This window comes from Psammomys obesus, unplaced genomic scaffold (genome assembly GCF_907164565.1).
Source record: "Psammomys obesus unplaced genomic scaffold, mPsaObe1.curated_primary_1811, whole genome shotgun sequence".
Classification (NCBI taxonomy): Eukaryota; Metazoa; Chordata; class Mammalia; order Rodentia; family Muridae; genus Psammomys; species Psammomys obesus.
Genome location: NW_026593982.1, coordinates 839,727 through 857,493, shown reverse-complemented (window position 1 = coordinate 857,493; position 17,767 = coordinate 839,727). Strand labels below are relative to the sequence as shown.

General features: G+C 39.8%; 1 protein-coding gene and 1 non-coding gene across 12 annotated transcripts in view; both read left to right on the top strand.

The window, feature by feature from the left end:
• Positions 1–1,383: 1,383 nt before the first annotated feature.
• On the top strand, positions 1,384–1,454 carry Trnag-ccc (transfer RNA glycine (anticodon CCC)). The gene has a single exon. It is a non-coding gene; the product is annotated as a tRNA-Gly (tRNA).
• Positions 1,455–1,737: 283 nt separating this feature from the next.
• The window catches only part of Tia1 (TIA1 cytotoxic granule associated RNA binding protein), a 28,743-nt gene continuing 12,713 nt past the window's right edge, over positions 1,738–17,767 (top strand). For 3 of the 11 annotated variants that reach the window (XR_008721350.1, XM_055617660.1, XM_055617659.1), the window contains exons 1-6: positions 1,738–2,001; positions 10,906–11,008; positions 13,584–13,682; positions 16,140–16,194; positions 16,363–16,395; positions 17,664–17,751. Coding sequence is in view for 8 of the 11 variants with exons in the window: in XM_055617660.1 (XP_055473635.1) it covers positions 1,976–2,001; positions 10,906–11,008; positions 13,584–13,682; positions 16,140–16,194; positions 16,363–16,395; positions 17,664–17,751 (404 nt within the window). In the remaining 3 variants the exon portion in view is untranslated. Of the gene's footprint in view, positions 2,002–10,905; positions 11,009–13,583; positions 13,683–16,139; positions 16,195–16,362; positions 16,396–17,038; positions 17,158–17,663; positions 17,752–17,767 lie in introns of those variants that run through there. The other 8 variants (XR_008721351.1, XM_055617661.1, XM_055617667.1 and 5 more) reach the window with 5 other exon arrangements.

Below are 17,767 nucleotides of genomic sequence, written 5' to 3'. Positions count from 1 at the left end.
CAAAAATAAAGTTATAGAAAAGAAACAAAGAAAGAAACTAGCTTTGGCCAGGTGTAATGGTTCACAACTGTAATCCCAAAATTTAGGAGGCTGAAGCAGGAGGATAAAATTTTAAGAAACCGTGTTAACATAGCAAGGTACTGTCTCAAAAAAAAAATATATATATATATATATATATAGAGAGAGAGAGAGAGAGAGAGAGAGAGATCAATGCATATGGATATCTGTACTTAAAATTTGATAATTAGATGTAGTTTTAAAAAAATAGCCAGATTTGAGGGCAGCCTGGTCAACAAAATGAGTCCAGGATAGCCAAGGCTACAGAGAAACCCTGTCTCAGAAAAGCAAAAGAAAGAAAGAAAGGAAGGGAGGGAGGGAGGGAGGGAGGAAGGAAGGAAGGAAGGAAGGAAGGGAAAAGAAAAAATTAGCCGGACATAATGGCACATACCTTTAATCCCAGGCATAGGCAGGAGGATCTCTATGAGTTTGGGGCCAGCCTGGTCTACAGCATGAGTTCTAGGACAGCCAGGGCTAAACAGAGAAGCCCTATCTCGAAAAATGGAAAAGAGGAAAAAGGAAAGACGAAAAAAAGAGATAGAGAGAGAGAAGGAGGGAGGTAGAGAGGGACAGAGAGAGAGAAAAAGAGAGAAAGTCCCAAACATGATAGTATAAACGATCAGTTCTCAACCTGTGGGTCGAGACCCCCGACAACCCTCTGGCTCCAAAATTATTTGCGTTACAATTCATAACAATAACAAAATTACAGTTACGAAGTAGTAACAAAAATAACTTTATTATTGGGGTCACTACAATAGGAGGAACTAGATTAAAGAGTCGCAGCATTAGAAGTTTGAGAACATTGGATACATAAACTTCACGTCTTTAAAAAAAGCTCGTAAGTGTAAAGAGTAATAAGAAAAGAGAAGGAGTACAGGGACCACCTTCTAGACCCCTGACTATGAACCCTGAGCAAGAACTGACTTGAGATTCTTCTCACCAATTTGCAATGGTAACTTTCTTACGAGCTTTTCAATTACACTGAGCATATAAAAGAAATCCAGATGTAAACACATTAGGGTGTGAAAATACGATTACTACTGGGAAAAAAAAAATCGGTTATTGTCAAGTAGATATTACTTTCTTACTGAAACTCTTCTAAAAATGAAAATTGAGATATTTCTGAAAGTAGAGAAAACCTCGGTCAACAGCATTGGGATGAAAAAAGATGAACTGTTTCATGAGCAACGAAAAAGACACAAGTATCAATACGTTTTGTTTTGTTTTGTTTTGTTTTGTTTTTTTACGTGCATAAATCAAGGACTAGGAATCAGCGAGTTTGCTCATACGTCTCCTATATATTTCTGCAGGCACGGCTTACCAACGGCGCCGCTGGTGTAGTGGTATCATGCAAGATTCCCATTCTTGCGACCCGGGTTCGATTCCCGGGCGGCGCACGCCTTTTCCTTTTTTTTAAAACAAAATAATTTGGAAAAAAAATCGTTCCTGCAATGAAAACACATGTTATTTTATTTTTTTAACCTCCTAGAAGATTTTTATTTCACTATATATCACTAATGAAACAGTCCACTCTGGAACTGCACGAATTCCGAACTATTGCACTGCGCCTGCGCGGTCTGAGCCGTCCCTTGCCTGGTGGAAGAGCGACTGCGCAACAAGTGAATCCAAGGCTCGCAGGCCGCTCGGGGGCCGAGCCCGGAGGCTAGCTGTGCGCATGCGCGGCCGGGTCACTCGGCGGGCCGCTCTAGGCGTCCGGCTCGCCGCCATCTTGGATCGGGCCTTCATTGTTCGCGGTGGGCCGGGCACTTTTGTGTAATTGCCGCCAAAGAAGAAAGCGAAGTAACCTCCTGTCAAGCGAGGAGGGCCGCTCTTCCGCAGCCATAGCCGCCTCAACAACTTGGGAGGTAGCGAAGGGCAGGGAGCTGGACCCTGAGGTGCCGCCGCGACCGCAGCAGCCATGGAGGACGAGATGCCCAAGACTCTGTGAGTCTGGAGCAGCGTTGAGGGAGGCGGGATGGTGGTCGCCCCGTAGGGAGGCCGCGGCCCTGCGCCTCTCCGCAGTCTATTGTTCTCCGTGGACGCCGCGCTGTGGTGGTTCCTCCCTCCCGTGCGCACGCCAGGATGCTTAGAGCCGAGAACGGGCCGAGAGGACGATGGCGGGAGAGGGGCTCGACCCTGTCAGCCCCTCGGCTGGCCGCCCCGCAGCCCCCAGACCTGGAGGAAGGACTTTTCATTCAAAGCTCTCCTCAGGACTCCGCACATCCTCCTGTAGCCCCTGCTTGCTGCCCTTTTTTTCCCCGCCCCCTCTTGTCGAGGAATCTTTTTCCCATTTCCTTCTGGAATTTCCTTTCTCTTTCTTTTGGTAGGATTTGTTTTCATTTTTAATCCTTGAAACTGAGGTAAAACTTTATTCTTGCAGTTGAGAACTGGAAAAAAAAAAAAAAAAAAAAGCCAGACATCTTTCTTGAAAGCCTTTGGCTTTCCCTCTGTAGCACTCCGCTGACCCTCGACCAAAAACCTAACTGGACACCCAAGGATGTTGAAACTGTTCTTTAAAAATGGAAATCCCACTCGGAGGAATGCATCTACGGAGGGAAAGTGATTTAGTTAAAACATACTTACCACCATAATTACCATTTGCTAATAGTGATTGACATTTTTAATAATGAAGCAACCATAGTCTGTCAAGTCTTAAGCATCTATAGTGAGTATTAAGTAACTCGAGTTTAGGATATTTTCTTTGTCTTGTAACTTCGCCTCTGCATTCTTTGTTTTCCACCTCACTAGATGAGGTTATCTCGCCTTTGTTGGATTGCACAGGGCAAAAGGAAAAGCTAAAGGGATTGTGGGTTGGTTTTGTTTGGGTTTTTTTCGGTATATTTGAAGATTGCAAATTGATGCTTGTTGCACCGTGCACACAGTTCAAAAATGAAGTCGATTTAACACGCATCATCTCACAGTTTTAACTTTACACCTAGTTCCTAACATCACTTTTTCTCCTTCTCCTCTTCCTCCTCTGCTTTTCTTCTTTTTCTTCTTCCTTCTTCAAGAACCCTGGTACTTTTAGAGCTATGTACATTTAGGGCTCTTTTTAAAATTGTTATAAAATACAGATAAATTGTTATCCCCTTCCCAGTTTTCATTTTTCTTTTGTTTGGTTTTATTGAGACAAGATGTCACTATGCAGCTCCAGCTCTCCAGGTAACTCACTATTATAGACCAGGTTGGCCTAGAATTCACAAAGATCTACCTGCCTCTGCCTCCTGAAAAATGGAATTAGAGGTGTGTGCTACCACACCCAGCCCCAGTTTGCAATTTCAAGTTGGCATTTTTTTAAATGTATATGTGAAATCTCCTTATTTGTAGCCCAGGTTGTCCTTGAACTTGCTAACTACAGTGGCTCAGAATTATCAGTTATTTTTCAGTTCTGATTTCTAGTTCTGAGTCTTCTGTGCCCAGTTTACATTTTTGTTTCTTCTTCCTCTCCCCTCCCCCTTGTTGGCTGGCCTGAACTCCCTTTTGGCTCCCAAGCTTGTGAAGGTCCTCCTGACTCTGGTTCCCAGGTGTAAGGGTTACAGTCTTGTGCCACCATAGCAAACTTACAATTTTCTTGATATATTAAATATCATAGTAGTTTATGGGACCTTAAAGGAGCTTTTTTAGTAAGGATGCAATACTTAGAGCATGACCCTTTGTTTTTGGAAAGATTGTATTATTTAGATATATTTATAGGAAACTTTTTCTTTTTTCTCTTAGCATTTTGAAATTCATACTGCTATACTTTCTTGGTGGTGTCTTTATAAGATACTTGAAAAACTTTTTAAAGCTTTATTTAAAAGCTTTATTTTAGTAAGAGTATTTTACCAGGCTGGAGCGATTGCTCAGAGGTTAAGAGCATCAGTTGCTCTTTCAGAGGTCCTTAGTTCAATTCCCAACAACAACCACATAGTGGCTCACAACCGTCTATCATGAAATCTGGTATTCTCTTTTGGTGCATGTGAAGGTGCACATGCAGACAACATTGTATACAGAATAAATAAATATTTTTTTAAAAAAGTATTTTACCTGCATGTGTATATGTGAACCTTCAGAAGTCAGAAGAAAGCATTGGATCTTCTGGAACTGGAGTCAGGGATGGTTGTGCGCCACCAGGTGGGTGCTGGGAAACACACCAAGGCCCTCTGCAAGAGCAAGTGCTGTTGATTGCTGAGCCATCCCTCTAGCCACTCTTTATGAAATTCTTATTTTGGTCTGATTTATTTTTTATTTTATCTATGATCTATCTATCTTCTATCCATCTACCCATCTATCTATCTGGTTTTTTGAGACAGGGTTTCTCTGTGTAGCCCTGGCTGTCCTGAACTTTTCTGTAGACCAGGCTGGCCTTGAACTCTCAGCAATCCTCCAGCCTCTGTACCACCATGACTGGCCAGTGTTTTTACATTTTAAAAACATAATGACTCTGAAAGTCAGGGTTTTCTATTTTAATGTATATTCTTAGCCACAGTGTGTTCTATGGTAAGTAATCACACGTTTTAAAAATCTGGTACAGTTTAGAAGTCAGTCAGAATTTTATTTTGAGAGTAGCCTGTTTTACTCTCATGTGTGTTCCTAAATTACTCAAGAGGGAGCATCTTCATTTGCTTAGTTTTTAGCATCACTTTGTTAAGTTAGAGATTGTCATTGATACTTTGAAAACATATTGTAAGAAAAATCAAATGCTTATACAGCAAGATAATTTTGAGGCATATTCAACCTATACCTAAGTTTAGACATTTGTAGTGAGTAGTTGGTTGATGTACACATATTACTCTTCCCATGTATACGTTTGAATTTGTCCATAATAAAAAATAAATAAAAATATGTATAGTGAGTCTGAATTGGCTTTGGTCACTTTAAAACTTTGGATTTGTGAATTAAAAACTGTGTACTAAACTAGAAAAACATAATGTTAGCTGATGGATTTCCCCAGATCCACCCTGACATCTTTTGTGTGATTTACTGTCAAATGCAGTTGGCTACTCTTTTGCGATAGCTGTGTAGTAATTATGTGGCCATTATGGCTGCTAAGATGTAGGTCTATAAATTTTACAGTGTCACTAACAACCTGCAGCTAATTAATTGTTGATGCTAATGTGGGCTTTCTTTTTCCACCACCCTGTGTATTTGTAATTTTTGTCCACCCCTCTTTCCAGAGAGTTTGACCTTATGAGCCAGCATCTCTTTGGTTGAGTTGTATTGGCTTGTCTTTTTCCATTTCCTCCCCCGCCCCCCTCTTCTTTTGAGACTGTGGCTTACTATATAGCCTGCCCTGGCCTTGTGCTTGTTTATTCTTAGTTAAGGATTAGATAGACTTGGTGGCTCATGCCTTATTAAAACAAAATGAAAAAAAGCTTACATTCTAGTCCAGTATTTCAGAGATTCTTTTCTTTCTTTCTTTTTTAGACAAAGTCTCAGTTTTGTAGGGAAGGTTGCCTGAAACTTGTGATCTTCCTGCCTAGCAGGTGTTGGGATTAAAGACATTTTGTTTGGGTTTGGGGTAGAAGTCAGGTCATCTTGGTAGAGCAGGTTCCCTCATTTTTTACATGAGTTCCAGTGCTGATGTCAGGCTTGGCAGCAAGTACCCTTAGCTACAGAGCCATCTTGCCAGCCCTGGCCCCCAGTTATTTTATGTTAAGACAGGGTCTTACTTTGTAGCCTTGGCTGTTCTGGAGCTCCCTATGTAGATCAGGCCAGCCTCAAACTCCTTGAGATCCTGTCTTTGCCTCCCAAGTACCAGGATTAAAGGCATGTGCCACTCCCAGTTTCTTAAGAAGAAAACTAAAAAAATTTCTCCTAAAGTTTAATAATCAGGTAAAATAAATTCTCTAGCAAATTGTAAATATTCAAGCATCATTCTAAGGGTTAGAAGCATCAGACCCTGGTTTCTTAGCATTGCATAAAAACCAGGTATGGTGTCCCACTCAGAGGTAGCCTTGGGAAGATCGAAGTTTCAAGGCTGGCCTTGACTACAAGAGACTTTGTCTCAAAAAAGTTTCTACAGAATTTACAAAGAACTAATAAAATTAAAAAATCTTGGAGAGGGAATCATTGATTTCTTTAACACTTTAACTTTATTTATATGAATGTTTTGCCTGCCTGCATTATGTGTATCCCAAGCAGGCCTGTTATCTGCAGAGGACAGTGGATCCCCTGGGTCTGGAGCTTCAGATAGTTTTGAGCTACCATGTGGATGCTGAGAATTAAACTTGTGTCCTCTGCCAGAGCAACAAATGCCATCTCTCTAGCCCCTCTTTAGGGCAGTTATAGAACACGTGATAGAGTCCAGGAGGGGTTCTCCTAGAGCAGTGGCTCACAACCCTTCTAAGGCTGTGACCCATCATCAAATTATCTTCATTGCTACTTCATACTTTAATTTTGCTACTGTTATGAATCATAATATAAATATCTGATACTCAGGATATCTGATACTGGATCATTGTAAAGGTAACCCACAGGTTGAAAACTGCTGTTCTAGATACGGGGGTGGCCTAATACTTTTTGTTTGTTTGTTTGTTTTGTTTTTGTTTTTTGAGACAGTTTATCCTTGGCTATCCTAGACTCACTTGTAGACCAGGCTGACTTTGAATTCACAGGGATTGCCTGCCTCTACCTCTCTGAGTGCTGAGATTAAAGATGAGCGCCACCACGCCGGGCTTCCTAATACATTTTTTAAAATCTCTGCTTATAAAAAATTTTGTCATTAGTTAAATTTAAATTAGTTAAAATTAAAATCTACTTAAGCCATTCTCTCAGATTTTCAGTTTTTCCATTATAAAATCACATTTTAATATGTAGCTGCAAACAAACCCATTCTAACGTTCTGCTTTATAAATTCTGTAAGTTAACTGCCAAGAGCTGTATTAATAAAATTGAATGTTTTCAAGAGTTTTGGAATCATAACTTTGATTTTAGATGGGAATGGGGAGTGTTCAGACAGTCTCGTGTAGCTGGTGCTGCCCTTGAATTCCTGATTTTTCTACCTTTGCCTCACAAATGCTGGGATTACAGGAGTGTTCCTACACCATACCTGCTTTTTCCAGCTATTTGGAATACAGCTATTTGGATACAGTTGCTTGTCTAGCACATCCTAGTTTCAGTCCTATAAATTGAGTTGAATGAACTCTGTCCTTACATTTTCACTAGCAGTATTGATGCCCTTACAATCAAATTTGACTTGTTAGGTGATAGTCATTTTGAAAAGCTATAGAAAAATAACAAAAACAGTGCACTGAAAACTAGCTGCCTTTCCCACCATTTAGCCAACTGTACATTATTTATGTTTCTATGTGTTTTTTTGTTTGGTTTTTAAATTTTTAGATTGAATTCATTTAGTTATTTGTGTGTGGTACCCACATGGCTTAGTATATGGGGGGGGGGGTTGTCAAAGCACACTGTGTTGGGTCTGTTCTTCATGTGGGTCCCAAAGATCAAACTCAAATTGGTCAGACTTGATAGCAAGTGCCTTAACTCACTGAGTTGTCTTGCTTCTTCTTTGTTTGGTATTTTGAGATAGGCTAGCTTTGAAGTTCTAGAATTACTGGCATGTGCTACCATTCCCAGCTAACCATGTTTTTGTTTTATTTTATTTTAATCTTTCTTTCTTTGCTTTTTTTTTAAGATATATTTATTTATTGTTTATACAATGTTGTGCCTGCATGCCAGAAGAGGGACCATATCTCTCTGTAGATGGTTATGAGCCACCAAGTGGTTGCTGGGAATTGAACTCAGGACCTTTAGAAGAACATTCAGTGTTCTTAACCTCTGAGCCATCTCTCCAGCCCTCTTTCTTTGCTCTTTAATTAAAATGTTTGTGTTTGTTCAAGACACTTAAGTAGTGACACTTAAGTCTCAAATACTATATAAGAATAAGTGTGTTCTCTTAGGTAACCATAATATGCTCTCACCGTGAGGTTACATTCATACACTGTGCATGTGTATGTGTATGTGTGTTGGTGACACTCAAAACCAGAGATTCCAGTAGTGCCAACTTTCCCAGTTTGGTTACATCCTCAGCTCCAGATACAATGTTAACTGCCAAAGAAGACAGGATATAAGGGGTGTGGGGTTTCCCCCAAAGGTCATGCCCTGGAAGCTTGGAACCTTGTGTGATCCTGTTAGGAGGTGGTAGACCTTTAAGAGGTGAGTCCTATATATGTGCATGTAACCCCAGCATTTCAGAAGTGGAGGTAGGAAGATTAGGATCTCTAGACTAGTCTAGACCTTGTTTCAAAAAAATCAAAAGAAGTGAGTTTCAGTGAAAGGCTGTAAAGTCATAGGAACACTATGTTGGAAAAGGATTAGTGGGTTCTTCCAAGACTGAGTTGTTAACAGCAAAACCAACCCAGGTGCTGGGGCATTTCTGTATGTGACCTTTCCACTTCAACATATGATGCAGCCAAGAAGTCTCAAAAATGCCACTGTCATGTTTGGGCTTTCCAGCCATCAGAATCATCAGTCACACCGACCTGTGGATGTTATTCACCCTAACATATTTTGTTAGAAGAGCACAACAGTCTAAAGATGGCGGTTTTCACTTCACTGACATTAGTAGTTAGCTTTTTCTACACCTGTCTTGACTTTATAGTTCTGCACGAGATTAGTACATGACCCCAAAAGGGTTATACTAAATGCCAGTATGGTATTTGGTGTGCTTGGAGCCAAGCCTGGTGGTATAGCCTGTAATCTTGGCTACTCTGGAAAGTGAGTCAGGAGGATTGCAAGTTCAAGGCCTGCCTTGGCAATTTAATAAGACTCCATCTCACAATTACAGAACTAGTTTTAAAGGACTGAGGATGGCAAAGGCCCTAGGTTCAGTTCTCACAGAAAAAAAGAAATCTTGGCTTGTAACTAACTGTTCAAGTACTAAGTTTTGTGTCAGGATAGTAAATACAAGTCACAAGAAAAAAACTGAGTAGTGTAAGCATATGAGGAATTTATTTAAAGTATATTAGAATCAAGTATAACGGCACACCCTTTATTACCAGCATTCAGAAAAAGAGGCAGATAGATTTGGCAGGGAGGGGTAGACAGGTTTTTCTGTGTAGCCTTGGCTGTCCTGGACTCACTTTGTAGACCAGGCTGTCCTCGAACTCACAGAGATCCACCTGCTTTTCTCTCCCAGAGTGCTGGGATTGCAGGCATGCCCTACCACTTTTAACCCACATTCATAATCAAATCATAGTCTATCTCATTCCATCCCTGGAAGGACATTGCCATCACATCTTCCACTGGAGTCAGGTACCTCAGTGCTGCTCCTGTTGTTGCTTATAGGCTTCTCATTGTTATTTGCCACCAAATATATTTTCTTCAGGCTTGTTTCTTTATTGTTTCAGGGTCTCACTAAGACTTGGAACACCCTATGTATTCCAAATTGGTCTTTCTCATTGTTCTCTTGCCTCAGCCTCCTTAGTGCTAGGATTGCAGGTCTGTGCTGTCATCCTGGCCTAAAAAAACATTTGTAAGTAAAAATAAGAATATGGATATAAACTATAAAATCCTTAGGCCAGATATGTTAGGACATACCTGTAAGCTAGCACACAGAAGCCTGAGGCAGGAGGATTAATGGGAGCTTGAAGACATAATGGTCCACATATCATGATCCTGTCTTAGAGAGAGAGAGGAAAGCGAAAAGTCCAAAGAACTTTTTTACTCCAGCATGGGAAGGATCTGCAGTTTGCACGTTTGTTTGTACTTTGAGAACTAGTATTTATTTAGCTAATAGACTTAAAACAGCACTAGTTATAAAAACTTGAGGGCAACAGTAGTGACTAACTTACGGAGATAATAATCCAGTTCTTATGCTATTTGTATAAGGAAGATTTGCCCTTTTATTTCATTGTTCTCACTGTCCCCACATCTGAGACAAGTGTTTCCTTATGTGTCCCAGACTCACTTTGAACACCCTAGCCTCTCAAGAGCTGATATTATGAGCATGTGCCAGTAAATCTGGCTGTCTGGCTCCTCCTTTTCCCTTTCTTGTCCTCTGTTCCTCCCTCTCTGAAGCAAAGTCTTGTATATCCCAGACTGACCTCAACAAGGAATTTTTGATTTTTCATCATATTGTGAATGTCTAATTCCATTCGAGTTTTGACTCTGCATTGTTAAAGCTTGCTGTACATTTATTTAACAAGCATTCTTCTATAAAAAGTAACAGCCCCTCAATCCCTAAGGCTTACCTACCTTGATTGTCCTGAGCTCCTGCTCAAAAGGCAGGGTAAGTGCTTCACTTTCCCCTTGTAATTCTCATTTTCGGAGAGTAAGCTCCAGCATTAAGAAATTGCCATTTGAATATGGTCTTGTCTTTCCAAGCACACCTTTTCTAACCCACTCCTTAAATGTTTCTCAGGGCTTCTCCCTTTCCCCTCTTCCTACAGCATCCTCATAGTCACAGTGGCTCTGTGCTGAACAGTAGAAAAAGGAAACTAAATTTTATGTACATGTAGAAGTGCATGTTTGGTCTTGAAACAAAGAAGCTGGGTGTAGAGGCAGAGACAGGCAGATCTCTGGGTTTGAGGCCAGCCTGCTTTATAAACAGAGTTCCAGGACAGCCAGGGAAACACAGAGAAACCCTGTTTTCAAAAGAAAAAAAAAAAAAAGAAAGAAAGAAAAAAAGTCAAAGATATATCTGTGTGCTTCCAATATTTTTCAACAAGCAATTTTTAGAAACATGAAAAGGAATTTCTCCTCCTGAGACAGGAGCTCACTCTGTAACCCTAGCTGACCTAGAACTCTCAGCATGTAGATTAGACTGGCCTTAAATCTGCAGGTTGGGATTATAGGTATGAGGCAACCATGCTTAGCAAAAAATAAATCTAAGACGATAATTTGTTTCCCTCTGTATTTCAGATACGTCGGTAACCTTTCTCGGGATGTGACAGAAGCTCTCATCCTCCAGCTCTTTAGCCAAATTGGACCTTGTAAAAACTGCAAAATGATTATGGATGTAAGGGTATTTCACTCAGTCATTTTCTTCTTCTTTTTTTTTAACATACTAATGAAAACTGTTATAATTGCAGAACTTCATTACTGTCTAGATTCTTAGTGAATTTGCAATTAATCTGTTTAGTAGGTAACCAAATATAATTTTTTTGCTAGTGAAGGAAGAAAATTAAACTAAACACTTTAGAAAGGATGGGTTGTGTGGGAATGCACTGTCCTTATAAGAGCTATTGAAGCATCCTAATTATCTTATATGAAGTGTTAATTGGTTGAATGATTTACAAATTCAGTAATTAGATTGGGAATTGGGGTAGACTTATACAATGAAAAGCATTTTTAGCTTCATTTCTAAAGGTTTTCTTGAATATCTATCAGACCTTAATGTGTAGAAAACATATTTATATGGTATTAAATGATACCTATTTTTTTGTTTTGTTTTTTCAAGACAGGATTTCTCTGTGTAACAGTCCCAGTTTTCTTGGGCTTGCTTTGTAGACCAGGCTGGCCTCAAACTCACAGCGATCCACCTGCCTCTGCCTCCCTGAGTGCTGGGATTAAAGGTGTGAGCCACCATGCCTGGCTAATATTTAGTATGTATGTCTGTATGTATGTATTTATTTATTTATTTTAGAGGATTTATTTATTTTATATATAGGAGTGCTCTATCTGCATGTATGCCTGCATACCAGAATAGGATACAAGATCTCACTGTAGATGGTTGTGAGCCACCATGTAGTTGCCAGGAATTGAACTCAGGATCTCTGGAAGAACAGACAGTGCTCTTAACCACTAAGCCATCTCCCCAGCCCCCTGATACGTAGTTTTTAAAACAAAGTTTATTGTATATGTATACAGGTAAATAGACATATGTGTGGAGGCCAGATGTTAATATTGGTGGTTCCTCATGCATACATAGTAAACAGGGTTATATACGATCATCCAAGATGATCTGGAACTTGTTATGTGATTGAGACGACTGCAGTCCTCCTGCCTTAGCTTTTCAAGTGCTACAGAGCCACCATGGCCTGGCGAGTGTCTATTTATTTTTGAGGCAGGGTCTGTGTAATTCAGACTGGCCTCAAACTTGAAATGTTCTGCCTTAGCTTCCTGAGTGGTAAGATGATAGAGACTGTCTCAAGGAATCTAGAATAAAAGTGTGTTTATTGAATTTTATGCTTACTCTATGCTCTGAAATTTTGAAGTAATAGTCTTTAATACTTTCTAAAAAGCCTTAGAATTAAATGTATTATAAAATAATTTATTATTCCACACTGCTAAGTCCAGACTATTAGATTTTTTTTTTTCTGCTTTAATTTACCGTAATCTTGAAGCCTGTGTGGTAGTGCATGCCTGTAATCTCAGAACTCAGGAAACAGAGGCAGGAGGATCACTACAAGTTGGAGGCCACTCTAGGCTACATAGTAAGTTCAGACCAGCCAAGGGCTCCATAAAAAAACTGTCAATAAATAAACAGATTGTGTCTTGCTTTGAGCTAGCGGTATGTTCAGTGGTAGAGTGCTTCCTTAGCATGCACAAGGCCCTGGGCTTTGGGCTCCAACACTGGGGATTTAGATCTTGCTTGTTGTATCCCAGTGAGATTCTTACTAAGTATGCCAGGCTGTCTTTTGACTCGCCGAGGATGTCCTCAGTATTCCTGGTACTGGGATTACAGATAGACAGATTTTTTTTTTTTCTCAGATTTTAAATTTTTTATTTTATATAACCTGAGTGTTTTGCATGCCTCATACCCATGCAGGTGAGAATAGAGTGTCAGATCCCCAAGGTTGGAGTTTGTGAGCCACCACATGAGTGCTGGGAAACAAACATTGTTTTTCTGCAAGAGTAACAAGTACTCTTAATCTCTGAGCCAACTCTCTAGCCCCAAAGGGGAAATTTTTTTAAAAAATATTTCTCAGCAAGCAAAGAACTTGAATTATAACTCCACATTCTAAAACCTATTGTAAATATTACCAGAGCCTATTTGGTGTCCAGAACTTAGTTTAAGAACAGGCTGGAGAAGATTAGTTAAGATTTTCTGCCTGATGGTGGTGGCCCACACCTGTAATCCCAGCACTTGGGAGGCAGAGGCAGATGAATCACTGTGAGTTCGAGGCCAGCCTGTTCTACAGAGTGAGTTCCAGGACAGTCAAGGCTACACAGAGAAACCCTATCTTGAAGACAAAAAGAAAGAAAGAAGGAAAGAAAGAAAGAAAGAAAGAAAGAAAGAAAGAAAGAAAGAAAGAAAGAAAGAAAATGTTTGTATATCACAAATTAGAAGCAGTAAGATTTGTGAGTTTGTAGCAATAAAAAGTGCTATACAGGGTGGGAGTAGTAGAGCTTTTATTTATATAGTGGGTATAAGGCTTTGGGTTTTATCCATTGCACTGCAAAAAGAAACAGAAAGGGAGCTACAGAAAAATCATACTTGATGTTAATTTTTTTTTTAATCTGAAAATTTACTTGTGGAATGAGTGAGTCATCCTTCATGGCCTGGTAACTGTTGAAGTTCTATATGGTGAAGAGGAAAAATAATTTAAGTGGAAGAATAAAGCTTAAAATTGACTTCTGTATTTTGTCTCCAATAGACAGCAGGAAATGACCCGTACTGTTTCGTGGAATTCCATGAGCATCGTCATGCAGCTGCAGCGCTGGCTGCTATGAATGGGAGGAAGATAATGGGTAAGGTAAGCTGTCAGAATTATAGAAGGTGACTTGCACTGGAGAAAATATTTTTCTTTCTCATCATTCTGCCTCCACCTTCTAGGTGGAACTACAAGTGTATGCTATCACACCCAATTTTATGTGATGCTTGGGGTGGAACCAGGACTTTGAACAGCACTCTACAACAAAGCTGTATAATCAGCTCTTGGAATAGAAAGTTTTAAATTGCATTTTACCTTATTTCTGTTTTAGAACCATTTTATTCTCTTTGTGGCAAAGGGTCAGCTATTTGTATTTGTATTAAAATGGTATGATGGGGCTGGAGAGATGACTCAGCATTAAGAGCATTGGCTATTATTCCAGAGGACCTGGGTTTGAGCCTTGTACCTGCTTGGTGGCTCACAATCATGTGTAACTCCAGTCCTAGGAGAGCTTGTTTTCTTCTTGCCGTTGAGGTTACCACACACACACGATGCACAGATATACATGCAGGCAAAATACTCATACATAAATAATAAAAGGAACCTGATGTAGTTGCACATACTTTTTTTTGTGTGAATTTCACATCATGCACCCTAATCCCATTCATCTCCCAATCCCTCCATATCCACTCTCTGCCTTTGCAACCTCCCCCCTAAAGAAAACAAAAAATAAAAACAACCAAAAAATCATTAAACATTAAAAAAAAGTCTCGCTGTGGAAGCTGCAGTGTGTCACGTGTGTCATACAGTACACCCTTTTGCCCAAACAGCTTTGTAAGAAATATTCACTGCAATGAGTCATTGATGTGCTTTGAGGCCTCTGGCTTCTGCTGCACCATCCATACTGGATCCTCACTGCGACTCCTCTTGGATATCCTGTTGTTTAAGATTCTGCAGCTTTGGTTGTACAAGACCAGCCTCTTCATGCACTCCAGCAGCTCATAGATGGGGTAGATGTTGTGGTGGAACCACTCAAGGCCCTGGATATGAGCCTCGGTGGTTTCTGTGTTGTTCATCCTGCTGGTTCCACTTTGCCAGAGCCACCAGGGCCAGCTCCACTAGTGGCAGTTCTCCAGCTTTGCCCAGAGTAGGGACAGGGCCAGCTCTCCTGCTTATTGCAGCCAGCAAGAGGTGGGATTGGCTCTCCTGCTCTCATACTCTCATGCTCCCATGCCCACCAGGATCGGCTCTACCTCACTACTCAGGCAAGGTGTGGGGGCCACTGTCCTGAGAGCACACACTTGTAATACCAGCACTCAGGAGGCAGAGGCAAGCACGTCTGTATGAGTTCAAGGTCAGCCTAGTATATATAGCATGTTCCAGTTAAGCCAAGGCTACGTAGTCTGAACGAATGAAAGAAACTAGAGGCCTGTTAACTCCTTTTCTCCAAAGTGCTATGCACAAGATAGTTATGGAACTACTCAAATTTGGAAGAAACATAACAGTAATATGGAGTACTAATGGAGAGGTATCCAGGAGAAATGTATGGGTAATTTTGATTTACCAAAAAAAAAAAAAAAAAATTATAGCTGGAGGTGGTGGCACACACCTTTAACCCAGCACTCCTGAGGTAGAGGTAGGTGGATCTCTGAGTTTGAGGCCAGCCTATTCTACAGAGTGAGTTCCAGGACAGCCAGGATACAGAGAAACCCTGTCTCAAACAACAATATACAACTTTAATTGCAGATTTGAGAGCAGAGGCAGGTGGATCTCTATGAGTTAGAAGCCAGCCTGTTCTCCAGAGTGAGTTTCAGGACAAGAACTACACGAAGAGACTCTGTCTCAAAACAAAACAAAACAAAAAACCACCAAAAGAAAACACAAAACAGCCAAAAAGCTAAAAAAGTTATTTGAACATTACCAGAAATGTACAAAGATTAGGATCTTTCAGACATATCTACATTAACTGGGTGTGGATGTTAAAGCAAGAGAATTCATTCAAGCTCAAGAGTGTATTCAAGCTCAGCCTGACTTAGTGACTCATCTTATAAAATGTAGAGGAGGCAGAGCCAAAAATACAGCTCAGTGATAGATTACTTGCTTCTGTATCATTTGTGAGGCTCAATGTTTAATCCCCAGAATCCCTCTTGCCGCCCCCCCAAAAGATGAAAAGCATGTTGGTTATAGTGACAGCTCAGTGATTAAGAGCACCTGTTGCTCTTCCAGAGGATCTGGATTTGATTCCCAGCACCCATATGATAGCTCACAACCTTCTGTAACTCCAGTTCCTGGGGATCCATTGCCTTCTTTGACTTCTGTACAGGTGTGTATATCTGGTAGTAGGAACAAATGTGCACAGATATAAATGAAGGCAGAACACCTATACACTTAAATAAAAGAAATCTTAAAAAAGAGCAGAACTGTAGTTTGTCAAACTAGTGCAGATGAGTGCTAAGATTATAAAGAGCTCAGGAGTCCCTGCACTTTGCCTCTCTTTGTTGTGTCACAGGAAAACGTGATTTTGAGCTTTATCTTTATGGAATATAATTTTTTTTTAAGGAAGTCAAAGTGAATTGGGCAACAACCCCCAGCAGTCAAAAGAAAGATACAAGCAGTAAGTACAGTTGATGCCCTATGGGCATTTATTGTCTTATACCCCATAGTTCTATTGTAAAACATATAACATCATACCTGTTTGCAGTAATATTTTGATCATTATCCTGATATGATTTAATGTGTTTGTGTTAATAAATTTAAGAACAAATCTAATCTTTGTCATCAGGTAGTACCGTTGTCAGCACACAGCGTTCACAAGGTAATTGTATCTTCTTAAACATAAAATGAACTCTCTTGAAAGGGTATTCACTAACCACCTCAAGTTTTTTTTTTTTTTAATTTGATAATGGTTGGGGGGGAGCGGGGTGGAAGGATGTAGTATTTTTATTTGTTTCTGGCAATATTTTCCCCTTCTTCCCATTGTTGACCAAGTGTGGCTTGTCCACAACTTTGTTGCTAGTTCAAGCTCTCTGTCCCCTTGGTAGCAGCTGATGCCTTAGAAATACTTTCACCACCTAAAGGGCAAGATACCCTACTTCCCTGAGGTCACCTGGGCTTCATACCCAGATCTTCCAGTGCTCAAGTTGCTCCTGAAACAGTGTTTCCAGAAAAGCAACCCAGTGTGTTGCTTAAGGCCTGCAAATAGGGGTAACTTCTCTTTCCAAATCTACTTTGTCAAAGTTAATGTATATGTCCATTTTAAAGTGTTCCTCAGCGAGTTTGGCTTTTCAAATGTGTCTTTTGAGATCTGTCTTTAAGAAAACAAAAAAAAACAAAAAACAAAATACAAAGCTTCACAAATGGGATGGTTATTTCTCGCCAATGCTTTTTTTTTTTTTTTTTTTTTTAAATGGTGCTGATCTAAAGTGAAGGGATTACTGTTTTCATTCTGTTGCCTTCAGTCTTAGTTCACTTGCACATGGATTCACATAAACTGAATGGTGTAATGTCTGGGCAACCAAAACTGTTGGCTTTTGAGAAAACTGTCAAATACTTTAACATCAAACTGTTGCAATGCAAGGTATTTCTTTGATTGTTCTTCACAAAATAATGGCTAAACCAAGTATTTCATGTAGCTAGCTTCAGTAAATTGCCTTAAGTAAGGCAAATCTAGTCTTCATAACTCTCAGTACCATTATTTAATTGTAATTTATAAAGCCTAGATGTAGTAATAAAATGAGTAACAGTAAATAATTACTTTTAGAATGATAACTAAGTCTTACTTTTTTTTGCAGAACTGAAAGTTTTTATATGTTCCTAGTTTGTTTCCTAGACCCTTGTAATGACTGTAACTAGACAGTGACTGCCAGTTTCTGGTAGCTCTCAGTCTTTTTAGAAGACTTTCCAGTGTTGTTAACTTTGATTTGTTATATTTAAGATTGATAGGATTTTATAGCGAGGTTAGTATTTTATTTATATTTGATTATATAGTCTGTGCATTATTTTAAGAATACTTTATTGGATCAGTTGTAGTATTTAAGTTCTGAAGTTGTGTTTTTCTTTTCACTCCCCTCCTTCCTTTGTAAGATCATTTCCATGTGTTTGTTGGTGACCTCAGTCCAGAAATCACAACCGAAGACATCAAAGCAGCTTTTGCACCATTTGGAAGAATTTCGTAAGTAACAGAAGAA